Here is an 18108-nt window from a genome sequence, read left to right on the forward strand (position 1 = left end):
AGGCAAAGGCCTTACTTTTTGTCTTATGAATCTCAGAGAAATTTCATTCTATTTATACTCAAAGTAGCTGAGTGTGGTTAAGGACACATCTATACTATAATAGCCTAGGTGGTCGTCACGCCGCCCTCACACTGTGATGCCCTCACACCATCACACTCCATCACCAGGAGGCTGCGGGTGCATTGTGTGCACGTGGGTGGGCGGGTACTTGACACTGTGTGCGAGGTGTGGAGGCGGGGCCCGGTGGCTGCTTCACGCGGCCAGGCCTGGGCGTCCTGGGGCCCCGCCTACCTCTTTGGTTTGGGGCCATTGGTTGCGGGCCTCCCGCACTGTGAGAGGGCACAGGCCAGGCTGGGGGGACACCCTCCCCCCCCCCCGAGTGCATGAATTTTGTGCACCGGGCCTCTAGTTAAATAATAAACAAAGGTATTTGGGGGACGTAGGCTTCTCATTCAATTATTCCCAGTTCCGATGATTCCTGAAATGTGTCCCCAGTTTGAAAATCTGTGCTGAGTATAGATGAAATCAAATCAGTAAAGTTAAAGCTTTTCTCCGGCAACTGATTTCCTTAAGTCAGCACAGCCAGCGCCGACCTGCCAGCGGCTGAAGGCAGGAGTGAGGGCTCGGTTCCCACAGCCAGGAGGCCCGGAGGCCGCACTGCTGGGCCGCCTGCTGTGTCGGGGACTTGCTGCTCCCTGGGCAGTTAACGATGAGCCTCCCGTCCAGTTGGAAGGGAGTCTGTCAGAGACTGTGCAGGGGTAGGTGATGGTCTGCAGCTAGCGACTCCCCCTGCCTGGTAAGAGCAAGTGCACCCGGGCTGTGCAGTGGCGGTGGGCAGCATAGCGAGTGCTTTTCTTCCTGTGATGTTGTCTGCCTGGGGCAGGTGGTGGAGAAGACGAACCCGACAGAGCCGGTGGGCGTGGTGTGCCGCGTGGACGGGGTGTACCAGGTGGTGGAGTACAGCGAGATCTCCCTGGCCACGGCGCAGCGGCGGGGCCCGGACGGACGGCTGCTGTTCAACGCGGGGAACATCGCCAACCATTTCTTCACTGTGCCCTTTCTGAGAGACATTGTCAAGTACGGCAGGGTGGGGCGTTGTGGATTGTTTGTTGCATGAGAAGTCGGGAGATAACCCCAAGTCCAGTCCTGCAGAATTCGCCCACTTCCTGGGGGTCAACTATGCCCAGTGACATGTTTCTGGCGTGGGGGGGTCAGTGAGTTGGGTCATAGGAGCCCCTCCCGGGGCATAAGCTGAGGGCACAGAGTCGCCCCTTTTCTTCTCTTCGCTCCCGCCAGTGTGCTAGGCCTTGGTGAAGCGAGGGACAGACACGAACCCCGGCTCTCCCACAGCCGGACACTTTGGAGAGGCATTTGCCCCACAGCTGCTGAGCCAGGCCCGGGACGTGTAGAGGGGCGTCAGTCTACGGGAGCTGGTGCCGACGAACCTTAGGAGCCAGGGCCTTAGAGCGTGAGGGCAGCTGGGGCCGGGCGGAGCGTCTGCCTGCCCGCCTGCCCAGGTGTAGAGGGAAGGGCACGCGCTGTCTGACCACCACGGGCCAGCTTCAGCGCCAGGACGGCTGCTCAGTCCGCCCGGCCCTCGGCAGCACTCGGCGGTTCCCAGTCCACTGTGCTGCTTGTCGCCTCGCGCCTTCATCCGCAGTGACTGTTAGTGTCCACCCGCCCTCGGAGGGGAACGCTGATGGGCGATGGGGTCCGGGGGAGGCGTCGGTGTGACGTCCTCGGAGGTCTCCCCCCAGTGGCCTCTCTTCCTGCCTAGTGTGCACGAGCCGCAGCTGCAGCACCATGTGGCTCAGAAGAAGATTCCGTGTGTGGACTCCCAGGGGCAGCGCGTGAAGCCCGACAAGCCAAACGGAATAAAGATGGAAAAGTTCGTCTTCGACATCTTCCAGTTTGCGAAGTAGGTGTCGCAGCCAGTAGGATGGACCGAGGGTCTCGGGACGCTGCCTCCGCACACTTGCCGCCAATGGCGGGCGCTGTGACGGCATCAGAGCCCCAGGCCACGGGTGTCAAGTTGCGGGAGGCTCTCCTCACTCAGTGGTCGTCAGCGGTGGGCTCTCGCCCTCACTCTGGCTGAGCGACTAGCAGGCCCGCCAGAGAGTTGGCCCTGGGCTCAGGCGTCGCCCTGCCCGAGAGCCAGGGTCACAGGAGTGTGCTCAGTTCCCGTAGCTCCAGGAAACCGCAGAGCTGACCCGTATGAAACACAGACGACAGATCAGCTAAGAACCATCTCACCAAACACATTCCTAAATCGTCCTTTTTTCTGCCCCAGAACAGACACTAATGGGATCTTTTTGCACCAAGATTTCTAGTCTTGGAGTCTTGGTCGGGGCTGGGTGGAGGCCGGGCGGTGGGGCCATGCCGGGAGCAGCTTTATTTGTCGTCAGGCGTCTCCGTTGCTTCCACGGCAGGAAGTTTGTGGTGTATGAGGTGCTGCGGGAAGACGAGTTCTCCCCTCTGAAGAACGCCGACAGTCAGAACGGCAAGGACAACCCCACCACGGCCCGGCACGCGCTCATGTCCCTGCACCACTGCTGGGTGCTCAACGCCGGGGGCCACTTCATCGACGAGAACGGCCGCCGCCTGCCCGCCATTCCCCGGTGAGCGTGTGCCCCGGCCCTCGCTCCTGGCCGCCTCCTCTCTCGGTTGTTACTGCATCTTTAACCGAGCAGAGCACCCCTGCCTGGTGTGGGGGATGCCTGCCCCCCACAGGGAACTGCCGAAGCCCTCGTGTTCACACACGTCTCCCGGGCGTGAAGTGACTCCGGCAACAGTGGTTGGAAGGTGACCGCTGGTGCCTCTGGGTCTGGCGGTCAGCAGCAGCTGTACCATAGGTCACTGCCCACACATCTGGGGGACCCCAAAACTCCCGCCACCCCTGCGGGACACAGGGCCACCGTGGCAGCCTCAGGTCCTAAGAGAGGCGCCAGGAAGGGAAAAGAATGCCACGGAGTCCCGAGTCCTCCATCTTGAGAAATGTTACGGGATTTTAGAAGTGGAAACAAGGAGATTCTTAGAGCTATTCAGCCGGATACAATGGCCTTTTGGGCTAAATCTTATATTTTATGATCAAAGCTTCACCGGCACCTGAAGTGCCTGCTGAGTCCTTTGGTTTCTGTGCTCACAAAGCATGTCCTGCCGTGTCACTTGTGCCCTCACGGGGTGGAGTGCTGGCTGGGTGCTCAGAGGTGCTGAGCACGGGTCCGTGCTGGGCCTCCGGCGGCTGGTCTGGCTGTCACCGAAGGGGCCTGCTGAGCGTGTCCCGGCCAGGGCCGCCGGCATGGGCGTGGCAGCTGTCCTTGCTTGTCTTGGCCATTGAGTTTGTTTTCAACCCTCCATCTCCTTTGCTGAGTTTATCCCTTACCATCCATCCTGCCTCCAGGCCCGCAGAGTTGGCAGTCCCCTCATTGTTGTGTTTGGTTTGCTCCCCCAGTAACGCTTCTTTGTTCCCACATAGCACTGGTGCGCACGGACAGCCCGAGGCCGTCACAGCCGGGGTCGCGGACAAGTAACTATCCCGCCTGCCTGCAGCATGGTGTCGGGCGGCTTCTCCCGGAGCTAGTGTAGCGCTGCCGCGGGGGCGGGGCTTTGGTGGGCGCTGCTTCCTTGGTGGCAGGCATCTGTCCGGACACTAACTCAGCGCAGTGCATGCTGGGCACGGGCGGCATGCCGTACTAAGACCCCACAGGCGTCTGCGCCGCAGTGAGCGTCCGCGCGTGCAGGTAAGGTTGGCGCAGGGGCCCGGCGGGAGCACCACACAGCCACCACGTGTGCTGGGGTGTCTCCTGGACTGGAGTCATCCTGAGGCCCGAGGGGGCAGGAAACTTCTTGGATTTGTTCTCATGCTAATAGCTCCCCATTCGGTCTCTCTGTGTTAGTATTAGTCACTGTCCTGCTCCTAAGAAAGTGTCTTGTTGTAAGAGCAGGTCATTTTTAGCTGGAGCACCCATGTCCTCTCCCCTCTGGGTGCTGCCAGCGTCTGAAAAGCTATGGTCTGTGTAGCTAGAGAGCGCGGCAGATGGTCGCACCCCCGCAGGGCAGGCCTGGTCTGGAGGGAGGTGGTGGAGACCCGGGGACTGTGCCGGGCAGGGTCTGGGCGGGTTCCCAGCAGCAGCAGAGCTCTGTGGTCGTGTCGCCGCCTTGCCACCTGCCCTTCGTCTTGCCCAGCAGAGGCCGCCCGTGGCTGTCGGGTTTGGGACGTGGGCTGTGCCAAGGAAGGGGACTCCCAGAGCCGGCTCCTGTCCTCTAGGAGCCCTGGGTCTGTCATCCTTGCACCAAGCGGACTGGGTGCAGCGTCTGGAAGCAGCTGCCTTTATGATTTAAGAAATAGATTTTCGACCTTAAATTTCCTTCTTATTGAACCACACAGCTTTTAACCTGAAAAGTGAGCGATTCTTAATTATACAGCTGCAAACATCCTCCAGCGTCTCAGCGAAGATACAAAAGGTTTTAGAGTTCTCCCTGTTCAGATTCTTTTCGCTAGTACAGTGGTTCTCAACCTTCCTAATGCCGCAACCTTTAATACAGTTCCTCATGTTGTGGTGCCCCCAATTTCATTGTTATAAATTGAACATAATTAAAGCATAGTTATTAATCACAAAAACAATATGGAATTATATATGTGTTTTTCCGATGGTCTTAGGCGACCCCTGTGAAAGGGTCGTTCGACCCCCAAAGGGGTTGCGACCCACAGGTTGAGAACCGCTGCTCCTTTTCTCCCTGTTCCCTTTAGTTCTCTGTGGCGGGGACCTCTGTGATGCAGACGGAGGTCATGCTCAGGCAGCTGTGTGTTCCTCGGGTTCAAAACTACCTCCTGATCCTGGCCCCCAAGTCCCTCGGCCTCAGGTTCAGGGTCAGGTTCAGGTGGGACTTCATTTTCCCATTTGGCATATGTGACCCTGAGCTGCCCAGGGGGTCTGCGCCAGATCTCTGGGGCTCTCGTGATGGAACCTGACACTGTCTGCAGAGCCCTGTGCCCCACCTTTACAGCACCTTTCCTCCCGTCGGCCCGGGAGCCACCCCACTCAGGCCGCAGGTGCTGTCAGCGTGCAGAGGCCCGGGGCTCCTGAGGAGAGCAGGCGTTTCCGGCAGGCCCGGGAGGGTCCCCGTGCACGTGCGTCTTCATCTTCCCCTGAGGATACGCTTGCTGACTAGAGAGAGGGGAGGGACAAACACCGACGTGGGAGAGAAACATCGGTTGTTGCCTTCCTTACATACCCGACCGGGGGTTGAACCCGCAGCCTAGGGATGCGCCCGAGCAGGAATCCAGCCAGCTGAGCCACAGCGCGGTGCCTCAGCAGATGCTAATAAGCATCATTTTGTTGGAGTAAATGAAGGAGGGCAGGCACTGGGAGAGCAGTCAGGGGAAGGCGGGGCTTGAGCTAATCTAGAGGATGGGAGGTGGAGTTCGGCACAGGGACCTGGTGGGAATGCCCTGGAATAACCCAGAGTGGCCTGGTCAGAGGAGCGTGGCAGATGGTGGTCCTGGGAGCAGGACATGAGCACGGGCACCTTGAATCCAGCTGACGGCTCTGTTGGGGAAAGACCGGGCGTGGCCCACGCAGGAGCTCTGGGCTGGGCTGTAGTTTCAGGCCACGTGCGAGCACAGGGACGGAGAGGGGTCTCCAGGCGGCAGGAGGCCGGGCTTCTGTGCGCCTGGGGTCCTGTTGTAAACTCTTGACATGGCGAAAGCTCAGAGGTCTCAGGGCTTTCGATATGTTTTAACACTTCATTGCTTTGTGCCAGGTGATGGAGACTCTCAGGCTGGCAGGTGCTGTCGGTGCTGAGCGTGGCCTGGAGGAGGCGCGTGGTGATGGGCCTGCTGTCGCAGCCTTGCGTGGCTACAGGCACTTGGAACACGGTCATTGTGATGCGAATTGAATTTTAAAATTAAAATGGAGTTTTACAGTTTCAAGGAGTTCAGGTTTGAGTGCCCCCTGTGGCGAGTGGCTGCCGTACAGGCTGCGTTGTTAGCGTCTGTCAGACTCTGCGCCTCGCTCTCTGGTGTGGCGAGGAGTAAAGTGACTGAAGGATCAAAGCACCTGGGGACGTACCTGGTGCTGTCCCTTCCTTGTCAAATGAAAACTTGGACGTGAGATGTCCAGGAGGCGATGCATGCACCGGTGGGCAAGGTGCGGCACGCCCCGGCTGTCTGCTGACCGTGACCGTGTCCGGGAGCCTAATCCTCAGGGCGCTTGGTGGTCGTTGGGGTGCTAACAGCAGAACTCTGTTCTCACAAGCTTCTCAGAGGAAAGCCGCTCTGCCTTTCCCTCTGGCGGGCAGCGTGGGGACAGTCTGTGACACGTGGTCTCTCCCCAGCTTGAAGGACGCCAGCGATGACCCGATCCAGTGTGAAGTCTCCCCCCTCACCTCCTACGCCGGAGAAGTGAGTAGCTTTGCTTTTCTGCTCCTTTTTAAAAGTAGAGTCTGGTTCTGTTTCATGTTTAAGTGGAGCTGCCCTCACAGGACGGAGCATTGCGGGGACCCTTCCCTGAGAGCCGGTTCTGCAGAGCCGCCTTTGCTCTTGGCCCTTCCCCCGCGGGTCCATCCCGGTTCTGCCGCAGAGCACATGAGGCTGGTTCCCACGAAGAGACGCTTCCACATCAGTGCATGTCCCTTGGACATTGAGCTAGAATGGGCTTTTCAAAAATATGTGACCGCCTTGTTCTGTAGATAAATCACATGGCTCTTTTTACTTTACTTATCTACACTAATAAAAGGGTAATATGCTAATTAGACTGGGTCAACCGGCCATCTTCCCGCCATCTGACTTCCTTCCAGACAAAGCCATGGTGGTGGGGGCTGAGGCAGAGGCAGTTGGGGGGCAGATCAGGACGGCAGGGGGTTAGGGGCGACCAGATCTGCAGGGGAGGGTAGTTGGGGGCACAATCAGGTGGGCAGGGGAGGGCATTTAGGGGCATGACCAGGCTGGCTGGGGAGGGCCGTTGGGGGTGACCAGGTCAGCAGGGGAGGGTCATTAGGAGTGACCAGGCTAGCAGGGGAGGGCAGTTGGGGGCATTAGGCAGGTGAGTGGTTAGGAGCCAGTGGTCCTGGATTGCGAGAGGGTGCAGGCCGAGCTGAGGGATACCACTCCCCTGCACAAATTTTGTGCACCGGGCCTCTAGTGCTTTATTAATTCTCACCTGAGGATATTTTTTCCATTGCCCTTCAGAGAGAATGGGAGGAAGAGAGGGAGAAAGAGAGAGAGAAAAACATCGGTGTGAGAGAAACACATCGACTGGTTGCCTGCCACACGTATTCCGACAGGGCGGATCAAACCTGCAGCCCAAGTACATGCCCTTGACTGGGAATCGAATCCTAGGCCGATGCTCCAGGCAGTGAGCCAGTGGAGGGTCTGTTGTTCATAAACCTAGTGCTCTTGCTTTGAGAACCAGGGAGCTGGTTCTTCTAACCCAGCGGTTCTCAACCTGTGGGTAGTGACCCCTTTGGGGGTCAAACGACCCTTTCACAGGGGTCACCTAAGACCATCGGAAAACACATATAATTACATATTGTTTTTGTGATTAATCACTATGCTTTAATTATGTTCAATTTGTAACAGTGAAATTGGGGGTCACCACAACATGAGGAACTGTATGGAAGGGTCGCGGCGTTAGGAAGGTTGAGAACCACTGCTCTAACGTGTGACGTATTTTCCAGAGACCCCGTCAGAGGCAGCCACCCCTCCCCCATGCTTAGCAAGTGCCCCGCACTGGGGACGATTAAAGGAAGAATGAGTATCATCCTATTAACTTTAGAAATAACATTATAGTCAGAATAATTTTACTGTAGTGTGGTCTGTTCCATGCTGTTATAAGTAGGTCATTAAGCTCAGTTTAAAGTGTGTACCAAACAGTCAGAGAAAGATAAGCATCACTTGACCTCACCTTTATGTGGAATCAAATGAACCAGATAAACTGATGACCAGAATAAACACAGGGAGAAGCATGGACAGACTGGAATCTCAGAGGGAAGGCCGGAGAGGGTGGGTGGGAAGAGATCAGCCAAAGACCTGTGTGCGTATGCATAACCCGGGGACACAGACAATAGGGTGGTGAGGGCGGGGCGGGGGGCGGGGGGGACAGGAGCAGCTGGAAGAGATAAATGGGGGGGAAAAGAAAACCTATGTAATACTTCCAACAATAAAGATTAAAAAGATAATAAAATAAAATGTAAAAAAACAACAGAAAATAAAAACAAACAAAAGACACCATCAATTCTCCCCTGTCAGCTGCAGATGTTTAAAGGGATTTGATGCCAACAAATTGCCAGGCCACTCACTCAGCGCCCCACCCGGCTCCCTTCTAGACCCCTGGGAGGATGTGAAGGTCAGCACGTCCCAGGCTTCCTTCAGAAACGGGTGACTGCCCGGCTGGGGTTCCCGGGGAGCTGGGCGTGCGTGGTGGCAACTCAGAAGAGAAGGAAAAACCCTGACTGCTTTATGTTCGATTTTAATCAGGTTCCTAATCCTCTGACCTTGTGCTAACTTTTTCTAAGTTTGGGGTTTTATTTTAAAGTTGCTCATGGTATAAGACAACTGCAGGCATACCAGGCCACCATAGAGAGAAGTATTGCAATAAGGAAAAAGTGTGCACCAAATCGGTTCTCACTGACTCACCCTCTGCTCTCAGCCCAGCTTCTGTGCTGCACACCCTAAAGCAGGGGCCCTCAAACTTTTTAAACAGGGGCCAGTTCACTGTCCCTCAGACCGTTGGAGGGCCGGACTATAGTTTAAAAAAAAAACTATGAACAAATTCCTGTGCACACTGCACATATCTTATTTTGAAGTAAAAAAACAAAACGGGAACAAATACAGTATTTGTATTTGCATGTGGCCCGCGGGCTGTAGTTAGAGGACCCCTGCCCCAAAGCATGCCGCAGCCCCGGCCGCCTCGCAGCCGCTGTCCGCCCCACTGTCGCCGTTTCCTAACCTGCTTCATCTCACCCTCCTCTCAGGGCCTGGAGGGCCTCGTGGCCCACAGGGAGTTCCACGCGCCTCTGATCATTGACGAGCACGGGGTCCACGAGCTGGTGAAGAACGGGCTGTGAGGCAGGCGCTGCCCTCGCCCCGAGAGCGGCTTCTCCTGGTGTCGGACCGCGGGACCCGCAGGCCCTCAGGCTGCCTCCTGCTCTGCGAGCCCCTGAAGCTGCTGCACGGCCCCAGGGCCGTGGACTGGGTTCAAGGCATTTCTGTGACTCTCAGCTCATTGAAGGTCTTATTTATATTTTTCAGTTGTAGGATGTGCCCCAGCCCAGGGCCCATGCCGTCCGGACACAGCCTGCCGCGTGTCGGGCAGGGTGCGCGCTCGGCCCGCGGCGGGCCTGGCCCCTCACGGTGCACAGAGAGAATGTGCACTGCTCACCTCGAAGGGTTTCTATGGTACTGAAGGTTGGTTTTACTTTATCAAAAAGTAAACTTTTTAAAGAAAAGAATTAGACAGGGAAATAAACTTTTAGTCGCCGTGGAGTGTCATTTGTACCTTGAGGCATTCATTCCGTTGGGAAAAGAGGGAACTTGGAAGGAACTTGAGCTAATGCAGACAACAGGCTGCCGCTGTGGGAAATGGCAGACACGACGCCCCTACCCAGCGCCGGGCTCTGGTCAGTTCTCGCAGGGGCAGGTCCGCAGGCGCATTGGCCGGTCTGGGGACACGTGTGGTGGCACAGCTGAGGGGCGGGGTGCAGGGCCGGCCCTGGCGTGTCCTCGCAGGACGTCTGGCTCAGTCCTGCCAAGGCCGGGGACCCCGTTCACCCCAGGGCTCCGCTTGCTCGAGCGCTCACGGCACGTCTCCCGGGAGGTTAAACACTGCCCTCCCGGCATTTTGTCGTCTTTGTTTCCAGCTAGAAGATTTTTAAAAAGGAGAATAATGTGGTTATTAAAACATGGACCATAGATCATTAGTGTCTAAAATAAGATTTGCATGAAAGTATTGAACTTCATAAATACATTTTACAAAGCATTTATTGACCAAACACATAAAATTAGCATCTGGATAAATGAAAAATTCTAAAATCTGGCTCAGAAGCGATGGGTGCCTTTCCTCTTCCCTGACGGGCTGTGGCGGGGGTCCTGGGCGGGCCCTGGGTGTGGAAGCGGAAGTCTCAGGCCCGGTTCTGGCACGCGATGCTGGTACTGGTGTCTACGCTCATTTTCTGTGGAGAGCCCTAACCATGTGTTGAGCATATTTTCTGTTTTATCTCAGTAACAGCCCGACTTTGCTGCTTTCCATCCCATTTCTCAAACAGATTTGTGAGGTTTGCGTTCTCCATCCGAGCGAGCTCCTGTCCCTGCCTGTCTGCCAGGTTCCCCCACTGCCCCTCCCGCACTGGGTCGCACCGCAATGGCCGTCCGGCCGGGACGGGTTTGATTGCAAGGACTGTGGTGGGTCTGGGTACGAGGTGCTAGCGGTCTCTTCCTTCACAAGCCCTCGTCAGGAAATACGGAGCCGGGGAGATGCTCATGAAAATAGGAGTTAGCGGCCTTGACAGCTGAGTGGGATTAAAACCCAAGTGTCTCGACTCCAGGCCCTGCCTTCATGAGGCTGTGCTGCCCTGCCCGCCTCCGCACCCAGAGCCTCTGCACCCAGAGCCTCCGCACACAGAGCCTTCGCACCCAGAGTGCTCTGGGCGGCGCCCTGCGCCAGCCGCAGCTGCAAAAGAGTAAAGGCACGAGGCAGCACGGCCCTCCTGCAGCTGCCGGCGGAGGAGGATGGAGAAGCTGGGAGAGAGCAGGCCACATGACAGGCCGTGTGCTCAGAGGTGGGCCAGCCTGCAGCCTCCAGGAGGAAGCGGCACCAGCACCACAAGAGACCAGAGGTCACGATGAGAGGCTGCCGCCAGGGCCATGCCCTGGGTGGTGTGAAATAAGGGGAACTGCGACCACCACGCAGCCTCTGCCCACTTACTCTAATGTATAGGAAGGAGCGTGTGTGCGTGTGCACGTGTGTGTCTCTGTGGGTGTGCATGTGTGTATTTGTATCTGCATGTGTGCACAGGTGTGTATCTGTATGTGTGTGTGCATATGAGTGTGCGTGTGGTTGCAGGGACTAGCAAAGCAGTTCTGGGAATAGCTAAATCAACGTTTGAGCCCAGAGCTGGGCTGTGTTTAGATGAGTGGCTGTGTCAGTGGGAACGTCTTTCTCACAGCCCCCCTCCCCTTTCTCACAGTCTCTGCACACGTGTCCACTGCTCAGAAGGCACACAGAGGCCCATGCGCTTGGCCGTGGAGAGAAGGGCCGGCACTAAATCAGTTCCGTTCATTGTGCTGTGGGTCGTGGGGCAGGGACCGTGGTCACGTGCTTCTGGGGAGAAGAAAACCCTCTGTACGGTTTGTGCCGTGGGGCACAGGTGGGAGTTGGAAACGCCACCCACAGGCAGCAGTTGTCAGACTGCTTTGCTCACGGACCTTGTCTCAGTCAGAGGTGAGACGTCCTAGTGGCAACCACACCGAAGGCCCAGCGTGTTCTTGCGATCGGATCGGCGTCTGTTAGAAAGGGCGGCGTCTGCCTCCCACGGGCCGGCCTCCGCACTTCACCGACCTTCCCCAGTGCCGTTCCGGCTGGCTGCTGGAGGCTCCGGGCGTGGCAGCCGTGGCCCCTGCGTGTCCTCGGCAGCCCGGCTTGTGGCTGCAGGGAGCGAGCCTTGCGGGGAAAAGGAGGTCGCGCTGGAGCCCGGGCGCAGGTGCGCGGCTGATCCTTCACACACTTCTGAGTGCGGACAGGCTGGTTGTGAGCCAGCTGCTCCCGCCTGTCGCACCGCTCGGCCTGGGTGGCCCGTGCCGCCTTCCCGGGAGGCTGTGTCCGTGCAGTCGGGGCAGCAGGTGCCAATGCTCAGGCGCTGGAGGAAGCGCCACCGAGGCTCCAGAAAGCTGCCGCCTGTGTACCCAGGGCCCACGTCCACTCCAGGCCGACACGTGCATCCCCCGCCCCCAGCTCGGCAGGCATGGACTGTCTGCTGTCAACACTCGCATCCCAGAGGGACAAACGGGTCACGTGGTCTGAGCATTTTGCATAGGAGGCAACCAAGGACCGAAGAGAAGTGACCTGTGGCTAGTGACAAAGCGCAGACTAGAGTCTAGGTCAGCCAGACTTGGAACTGAGGGCTTCAGTTCACTGAGAGTAATTAAAGGTCAAAGTGTGGATCCAATGGTAGGAACTGTAGAAGGAGATGAGGAAGGGGAGAGTAGGATGGGCCCAGATCCAAATCCCAGAAAGAGTACGAACAGTATGGATTGTAGAAATTAGTAAAGTTTTCTTATTTTATACTAGTGCCCTGGTGAATGGATCCGTGCACATTCAAAGGAACTTAATTAGAAGGTGGCTGGCAGGGCTGGGCGAGACGGGCTGGACACACCCTGGAGCCAACCTCCTGAGGTCCCTCCCCAGCCGGCTGCACCTGGGCGGTACCATGGCTCGAAGGGTGTCTGCAGAGTAAGTAGGGTCCCTTTGGCAGATGGGGTCCCTCGGCCTGGCCTGCAGGGATCAGGCCATAACAGGCCTTCTGACATCCTCAAAGGCTTCCCAGAGTGTGAGAGGGGCACTCACAAAGCTGCTTCGTACAGGGTGTGGAACGCAAACGCAAGTGAGCAGTAACCAGATTCGAGGCCGACAGTGCCCCAGCAACAACATAACCCACGGCTGAAGGTAGACTCGCGTGGCCCCGCAAGGAATCGGGCTCCCTCCTCTCTGGTTTCGGGGTGCGTCACCCGAGAACTGCCACGGCCGAGTCACTGCAGCTCTGCAGCTCCTGCATTGAGTGTCTGCCCCGTGGTGGTCAGTGTATGTCAGTGATGGCGAACCTTTTGAGCTTGGCATGTCAGCGTTTTGAAAAACCCTAACTTAACTCTGGTGCCGTGTCACATATAGAAATTTTTTGATATTTGCAACCATAGTAAAACAAAGACATATTTTTGATATTTATTTTATATATTTAAATGCCATTTAACAAAGAAAAATCAACCAAAAAAATGAGTTCGCGTGTCACCTCTGACACGTGTGTCATAGGTTCGCCATCACTGGCGTATGTCATAGTGACCGGTCGGATGGGTGGAGGGACACTTAGCATATTAGTCTTTTATATATATAGACTAGGGGCCCGGTGCACAAAATTTGTGTACATTACAAGGGGATTAATTTGAGGAAATATTTTAATATTGCTATTTGCCCTTTATGATAGAAGTGTCAGAGATGAAAGAAAATTAGCCAAATGTATATGAAAATCTCCCTCCTGTCAGAGTCTGGGGTGCGCCGTAGGACCCAGAGTCAAGTCCCCGCCCACCCGTGCACACCTTGAAATTGCATGAGATCCAGATCCAGCTGGCCCCACCGTCAAGCCCCGCAGGGCAAGGGGTGCTGCTTCGGGTCCCCCATCAAGCCCCACCGGGCGGGGGGCAAGGACTCGGGTCCCCCAGCCCTGGTTCGAGGGCGTGAGGGTGCGAGGGCAGAGCGACCATTTGCATATTAGCTCTTTATTATATAGGATGCTCTCTCCAGACCTCCCTGCAACAAAAGTCCTTTGGTCCGTTTGGACCCCGAATGTCAGAACATGGCTACGCTGTTACAGCATGCAGGAGAGGAGACCCAGGGGCCCGTCTCTGCTGTGCTTAAAAAATGCCTGGGTACATTTTTCTTGCTTTTACACTCTCAGAAGATTTATATAGGAGAATTCTTTTTAACTCATGGAGCAGAGCTTACCTAGTATTTACAAATCCACGCTTGACCCAAAGCATAATGAAAATATCAATTTTCAGTTGGCAGGCCGAAGAAAGTTCTATTTTAGACATCCTCATTTTTTCCAAGTGTGCAACTGAGATTATGATAGTTTCACATTTCTATAATCGATTTCTTTTTTACAGAGCGCCTGTTTAGAGCCTCAAACTCAGAACACCAATTTTATTTTCATTGGATTCTTTTCTCTGCAAACTACAAATTACATTTTTGTTATTTCCCAAACCCGCTTCCTTTCTTTTCTCCGTCCCTGGGTTCTCAAGTGATTGCTCCATGTGGAGACCCGACAGTAGCTGGTGCTGTGGTGCTGGTTGAAGTCCATATGTTTAACCAGCTGTTTAACCAGGAACACAGACCAACCTGGTGGTAACCAGACCTCAGATGTATCTGCAAATAACGTATCTCCCTCTCCCAGCGAGACCTCCTCATCTGGCTTCCATAGACAACGAGACTCTCGGGACAAGCAGGACACACCAAAATTACATCATTTACAACACCTGAAAGTGAAAAATTGGAAGTTTTACCAATATCCTGTTTTTGTCATTCCACAAAACATTTTTTTGTGTGTGTGGTTGTCTTTTCTACTTTTTCCATTTTCTTTGAGACATTATTTTCAAATGTGCATTTTAGGGATATGATTATGTAATATTGTGTTTCAGATTTGGAGGCTTTGTGGGTTGTTTCTAGAGACCCTGTCTTTTCAGCTAACTTCAAAATAGAAATTGAAATGCTGGAGATCGAGATTAGAGCTGGGAGGCCAGGCCGATGCAGTTGGCCCTCAGCAGCCTTCGCCCCTGCACTCTCTGGGTGTCTTTTGTTAGTTGCTTCTTATTTTCATCAGCATCTTCTGTGAGGGGTCAGGGGTCAGGACACCTGGGCTCTCACCTGCCTTGTGATGAACCAGAGCGACCAGGGCCGAGTCATGACTCCTTACGGCCCCAGTCTCCTCACTTGCAGAGTGGAGCGGTGTGTGTGTGCATGCGTGTGTGTGCGTGTGCATGTACGTGTGTGCTTGTGAAGGACTTGGCTCAATGAGCTGCATGTGCACTTCTCTGTGACCCCGATAAATATTTCTGGTTGTGCGTCTGAGCCTCACTCATCTGTGCTTTCAACGTTTCCTGATGTCCTTTCCTGATGTCCGCTTCCTATGTATTTCCATTATATGTGTTTCCTGCCTGTGCTGGGGCTAGTTCACATGGATCAGTGGTTGCTATGAGGCAGATGTGGTTGTAACTGCTTTACACGTTTAGCTCATTTATTCTTCACAACAACCCTCCAAGCTACATATCAAGGACGTGGGGCTATCTTCTCTCTCTTTCCCTTTCACTCTAAAATTGTCTAAACGTTTTCCTCATCTCGGCTCTTCCTTTCCTCCAGGTGATCCTTCCCGGCGCCTGGCAGCTGGCCTTTCACTCTCTGAGGGCGTTAGCACCTCACTCAGGATCTCTGCCTGCCTGCGGGGCCACCTTCCCGCCTGTGCTCCCTGCTACTCGCAGGCCTTTCTCCCTCCCCCACTGCAGAGGCACAGCTGCCGCTTGGAGAGGGGCCTTGTCACCGAGCCTTTCCTCGAGTGTGGGAGGCACTTTCTAGCCAGGACATCTCTGGTGGCTTCGTTCTGTCTGCCTGGGATTCCAAATTGTATTTGTTCCCCAAGACCCTGAAAAATGCTATTTTTTTCATGGCGCTCACCATCCATCTAACAAGAATCTTACAACCCAGACCTCGTTCTGGGCATTTATTTTCTACCACATGTTACAATTTCGCTCCCATGGATTGAATAAGACGAGGTTTGAGCCATTGGGGGAGACCTCCTCTGGCTGTTCAGCAAGGACAGGGGGAGGGAGGTCAGAGGGAAGGGAGGGCTGCTGGTCAGGCTTGACACGGAAGCGAAGCTGTGCCTCCAGCAGCGAGTCCTGCAAAGGCCAGAGGGCCTGGCACTCAGCGACACCGGGCCAGAGGGGTCCCTCCCGCTCTTCCTCTGGGAAGGGGGCAGAGGCGCTCGCGGCTTGCTGTCGTCATTTAGGGACACCCCTGTGACAGTTCCCAAGTGGGAGCACGTAGCCCCTGAGAGGGACTAGGACACGCCGATGAGCTCAGGCTCGGGACGGAGGGAAGGAAGTGGTGGTTGGGGCCTGGAATGAGCAGAAAGAACACATAGGGAGGTTCATTCCAGAATCATAATTTTTTTTAAAAGAAGAAGAAGAAGAATGCTTACAGAGGTCATCTGTAATGGACCCTGACGGGCGAGGATGGCTGATGCTGACCAAGGCCGGGCTCCACTGCAGGAGACCGACATGCACAGCCCGTCTTGGAGCCGAGGAGGCTGCGGCACAGAAGGCGGGTCATGGGCGAGTCCGATCGGGCAGGGAGAACCTGGTGAATGACAACTATAAAGTGAGGAGGTGGTGGTACAGTAAATAAAAGCAGTTAAATACTCTCAATAAATACAGAATATGTTGTTCATGGGAATTAACCTAAACCAGAAACATAAAGCAGAACAAAATACACTTCAAAGATTTAGAAAAAGAAGAATAACATTTAAGCCCAAAATTAGCAGAAGGAAGGAGATAAAGTTCAGAACAGAAATTAATAGAAAAACAATAAGTTCAATAAAACTAAGAGTTGGTTTCTGGAAAAGATAAGCAAAATTGACAAACATTTAGCTAAATTAAGAAAAGACACAAATAAAACTGTAAACGGAAGAGGAGACATTGTAACCAGTAACCCCAGAGACCGGCACAGTGAGAGGCTGCTGCGACCCAGGCCGACGGGCACTCCAGCCCACCGGGCCCCGCTGGCCCTCACGTCGGAGGCTTTCCCTGGCCTTGGTTCCCTGTTTATTTTCGCCTAAAATCTCTTAAACATTGAAAGTAAAAGCATTTTGTGCAATTGCACGGTGTTTTGGAAAGTGTGATGGGGGGGACTCTCGAGACGTGGGTTCCAGCTGTGCTTCGCCTCCTGTACTGAGACCTCGGACAGGTGGCCTCACTGGAGACTCGGGGTGAGAGTGCGGCGGCTCCGGGGGCCTCCGGGTCCCAGGCACCTGCGCTCAGGTGGGAGCAGTTGCCCTTGCTCTGTCCTCCGGTCCCAGCACCGAAGCTGGCCTGGCTGGTGGTGAGAACCGGCCTGTGCCTCCCAGGAGCGCAAGTTGCACCGACTCAGCCTGGCCTTTGTCCCGGAGGCTTAGAGGGCCGCTGGCCATAGAAATTCCCTCCTGCTTTCGTGTGCTGTGTTGGAGCCCGAGAGCTGGTGTTTGCAGGGCAGCACGGTCCGTGCAGAGAGCTGAGAGGTGGCCAGGAAGCAAGCCCTGTCTCTGAGCCATCTGCCTGTCACCCTCCCGCAGGCCCAGGTGTCTGTGCCTCCCGCTGGGTCCAGGGAGGCCTCCTTGCTCCCATTCCTCTTACGAAGTGTCTCCTGCTCCGGGCGCTCTGAGGGACGGCCCCTCCATGGTCCCTGCCCACTCCTGTGCGCCCCCAGCCTTGCTGGTCTCGGGCTGAGCCATCCCAGGGCCTGCCCAGCCGGAGTGGAGGAGACGCAAGGCCTGGGAGCCTGGAGGAAGCAGTGTCTTTGGAGCCGTCTCTGAGGTGCGTTAGGTCCTGTGACCTCCTGTTGCCATCCACCCCGGCCCCACCATCTCCGGACCTGAGCCCTGGGGCCCTGCACCCCGGAACTGGCAGCCTGAGTGTGAGGCCCCCAGCCTGGGTGGATGGAGATGAAGGCAATTTGTCATTTAGGAGCAGAGGGAGGCTCCTTGCTGCGGCCCCTCCCCTTCCGTGTGACCTCTGGCCACGGCCACAGACAGAGAAACAGGGAAAGGCTTCCCGAACAGCTTAGGAAGGGCTTGTCTGCGCCTGAGTGCAGGCTGCAGCCACCCGCCGCGGCGCGGCCCCCGGGGAGTTGAGTGGGAAAATAGGGATTCTGGGGCCTCCAGTGTTTGTGTGGGGGAGCGTGGGAGGACGGGATGGGGTCAGATCTCCCCGGGGCGGGGGTGGGGGGCAGCTCTGTGCTCACTGCGTGTGTGGGACCCCATGTCCTGGGAGCTCCGGCGGGAATCCCACCGTGGGCTGTGTCCGGAGCTCCCGCCCAGGGGGGACACGGAGCGGGTCGCCGGTGGGGACCAGGGCGGGTGGAGGGGGACAGGGCGGAAGAGAGCTGTGTCTTTAAGACTGTGCGGTGGTGATACGTACTTTTCTCTCCTGTGAATGGGTTTTGCTGTAAATTACAGCTCTGCCCCTGGTCCCTTGGGTCAGAAGAACTGGTCTCCAAACAGAAACCGCTCCGATTGGCGCCCTGCGCTTCCCTCCCAGCCCCTTCCTAATTGAAACCAAATGTGCGGCGTGCTGGATGCTGGGAGCCTGGCGCCGGC

General features: G+C 55.8%; 1 protein-coding gene across 4 annotated transcripts in view; it reads left to right on the top strand.

The window, feature by feature from the left end:
• Positions 1 to 9484, top strand: part of UAP1 (UDP-N-acetylglucosamine pyrophosphorylase 1) — a 30945-nt gene extending 21461 nt beyond the window's left edge. For 3 of the 4 annotated variants that reach the window (XM_059674799.1, XM_059674800.1, XM_059674801.1), the window contains exons 6-11: positions 884 to 1077; positions 1778 to 1918; positions 2430 to 2618; positions 3476 to 3526; positions 6337 to 6403; positions 8974 to 9484. In XM_059674799.1, coding sequence (XP_059530782.1) covers positions 884 to 1077; positions 1778 to 1918; positions 2430 to 2618; positions 3476 to 3526; positions 6337 to 6403; positions 8974 to 9066 — 735 coding nt within the window. In that variant the 3' untranslated portion in view covers positions 9067 to 9484. The remainder of the gene's footprint in view (positions 1 to 883; positions 1078 to 1777; positions 1919 to 2429; positions 2619 to 3475; positions 3527 to 6336; positions 6404 to 8973) is intronic. The other variant, XM_059674803.1, reaches the window with a different exon arrangement.
• Positions 9485 to 18108: the final 8624 nt, after the last annotated feature.

This window comes from Myotis daubentonii, chromosome 18 (genome assembly GCF_963259705.1).
Source record: "Myotis daubentonii chromosome 18, mMyoDau2.1, whole genome shotgun sequence".
Lineage (NCBI taxonomy): Eukaryota > Metazoa > Chordata > Mammalia > Chiroptera > Vespertilionidae > Myotis > Myotis daubentonii.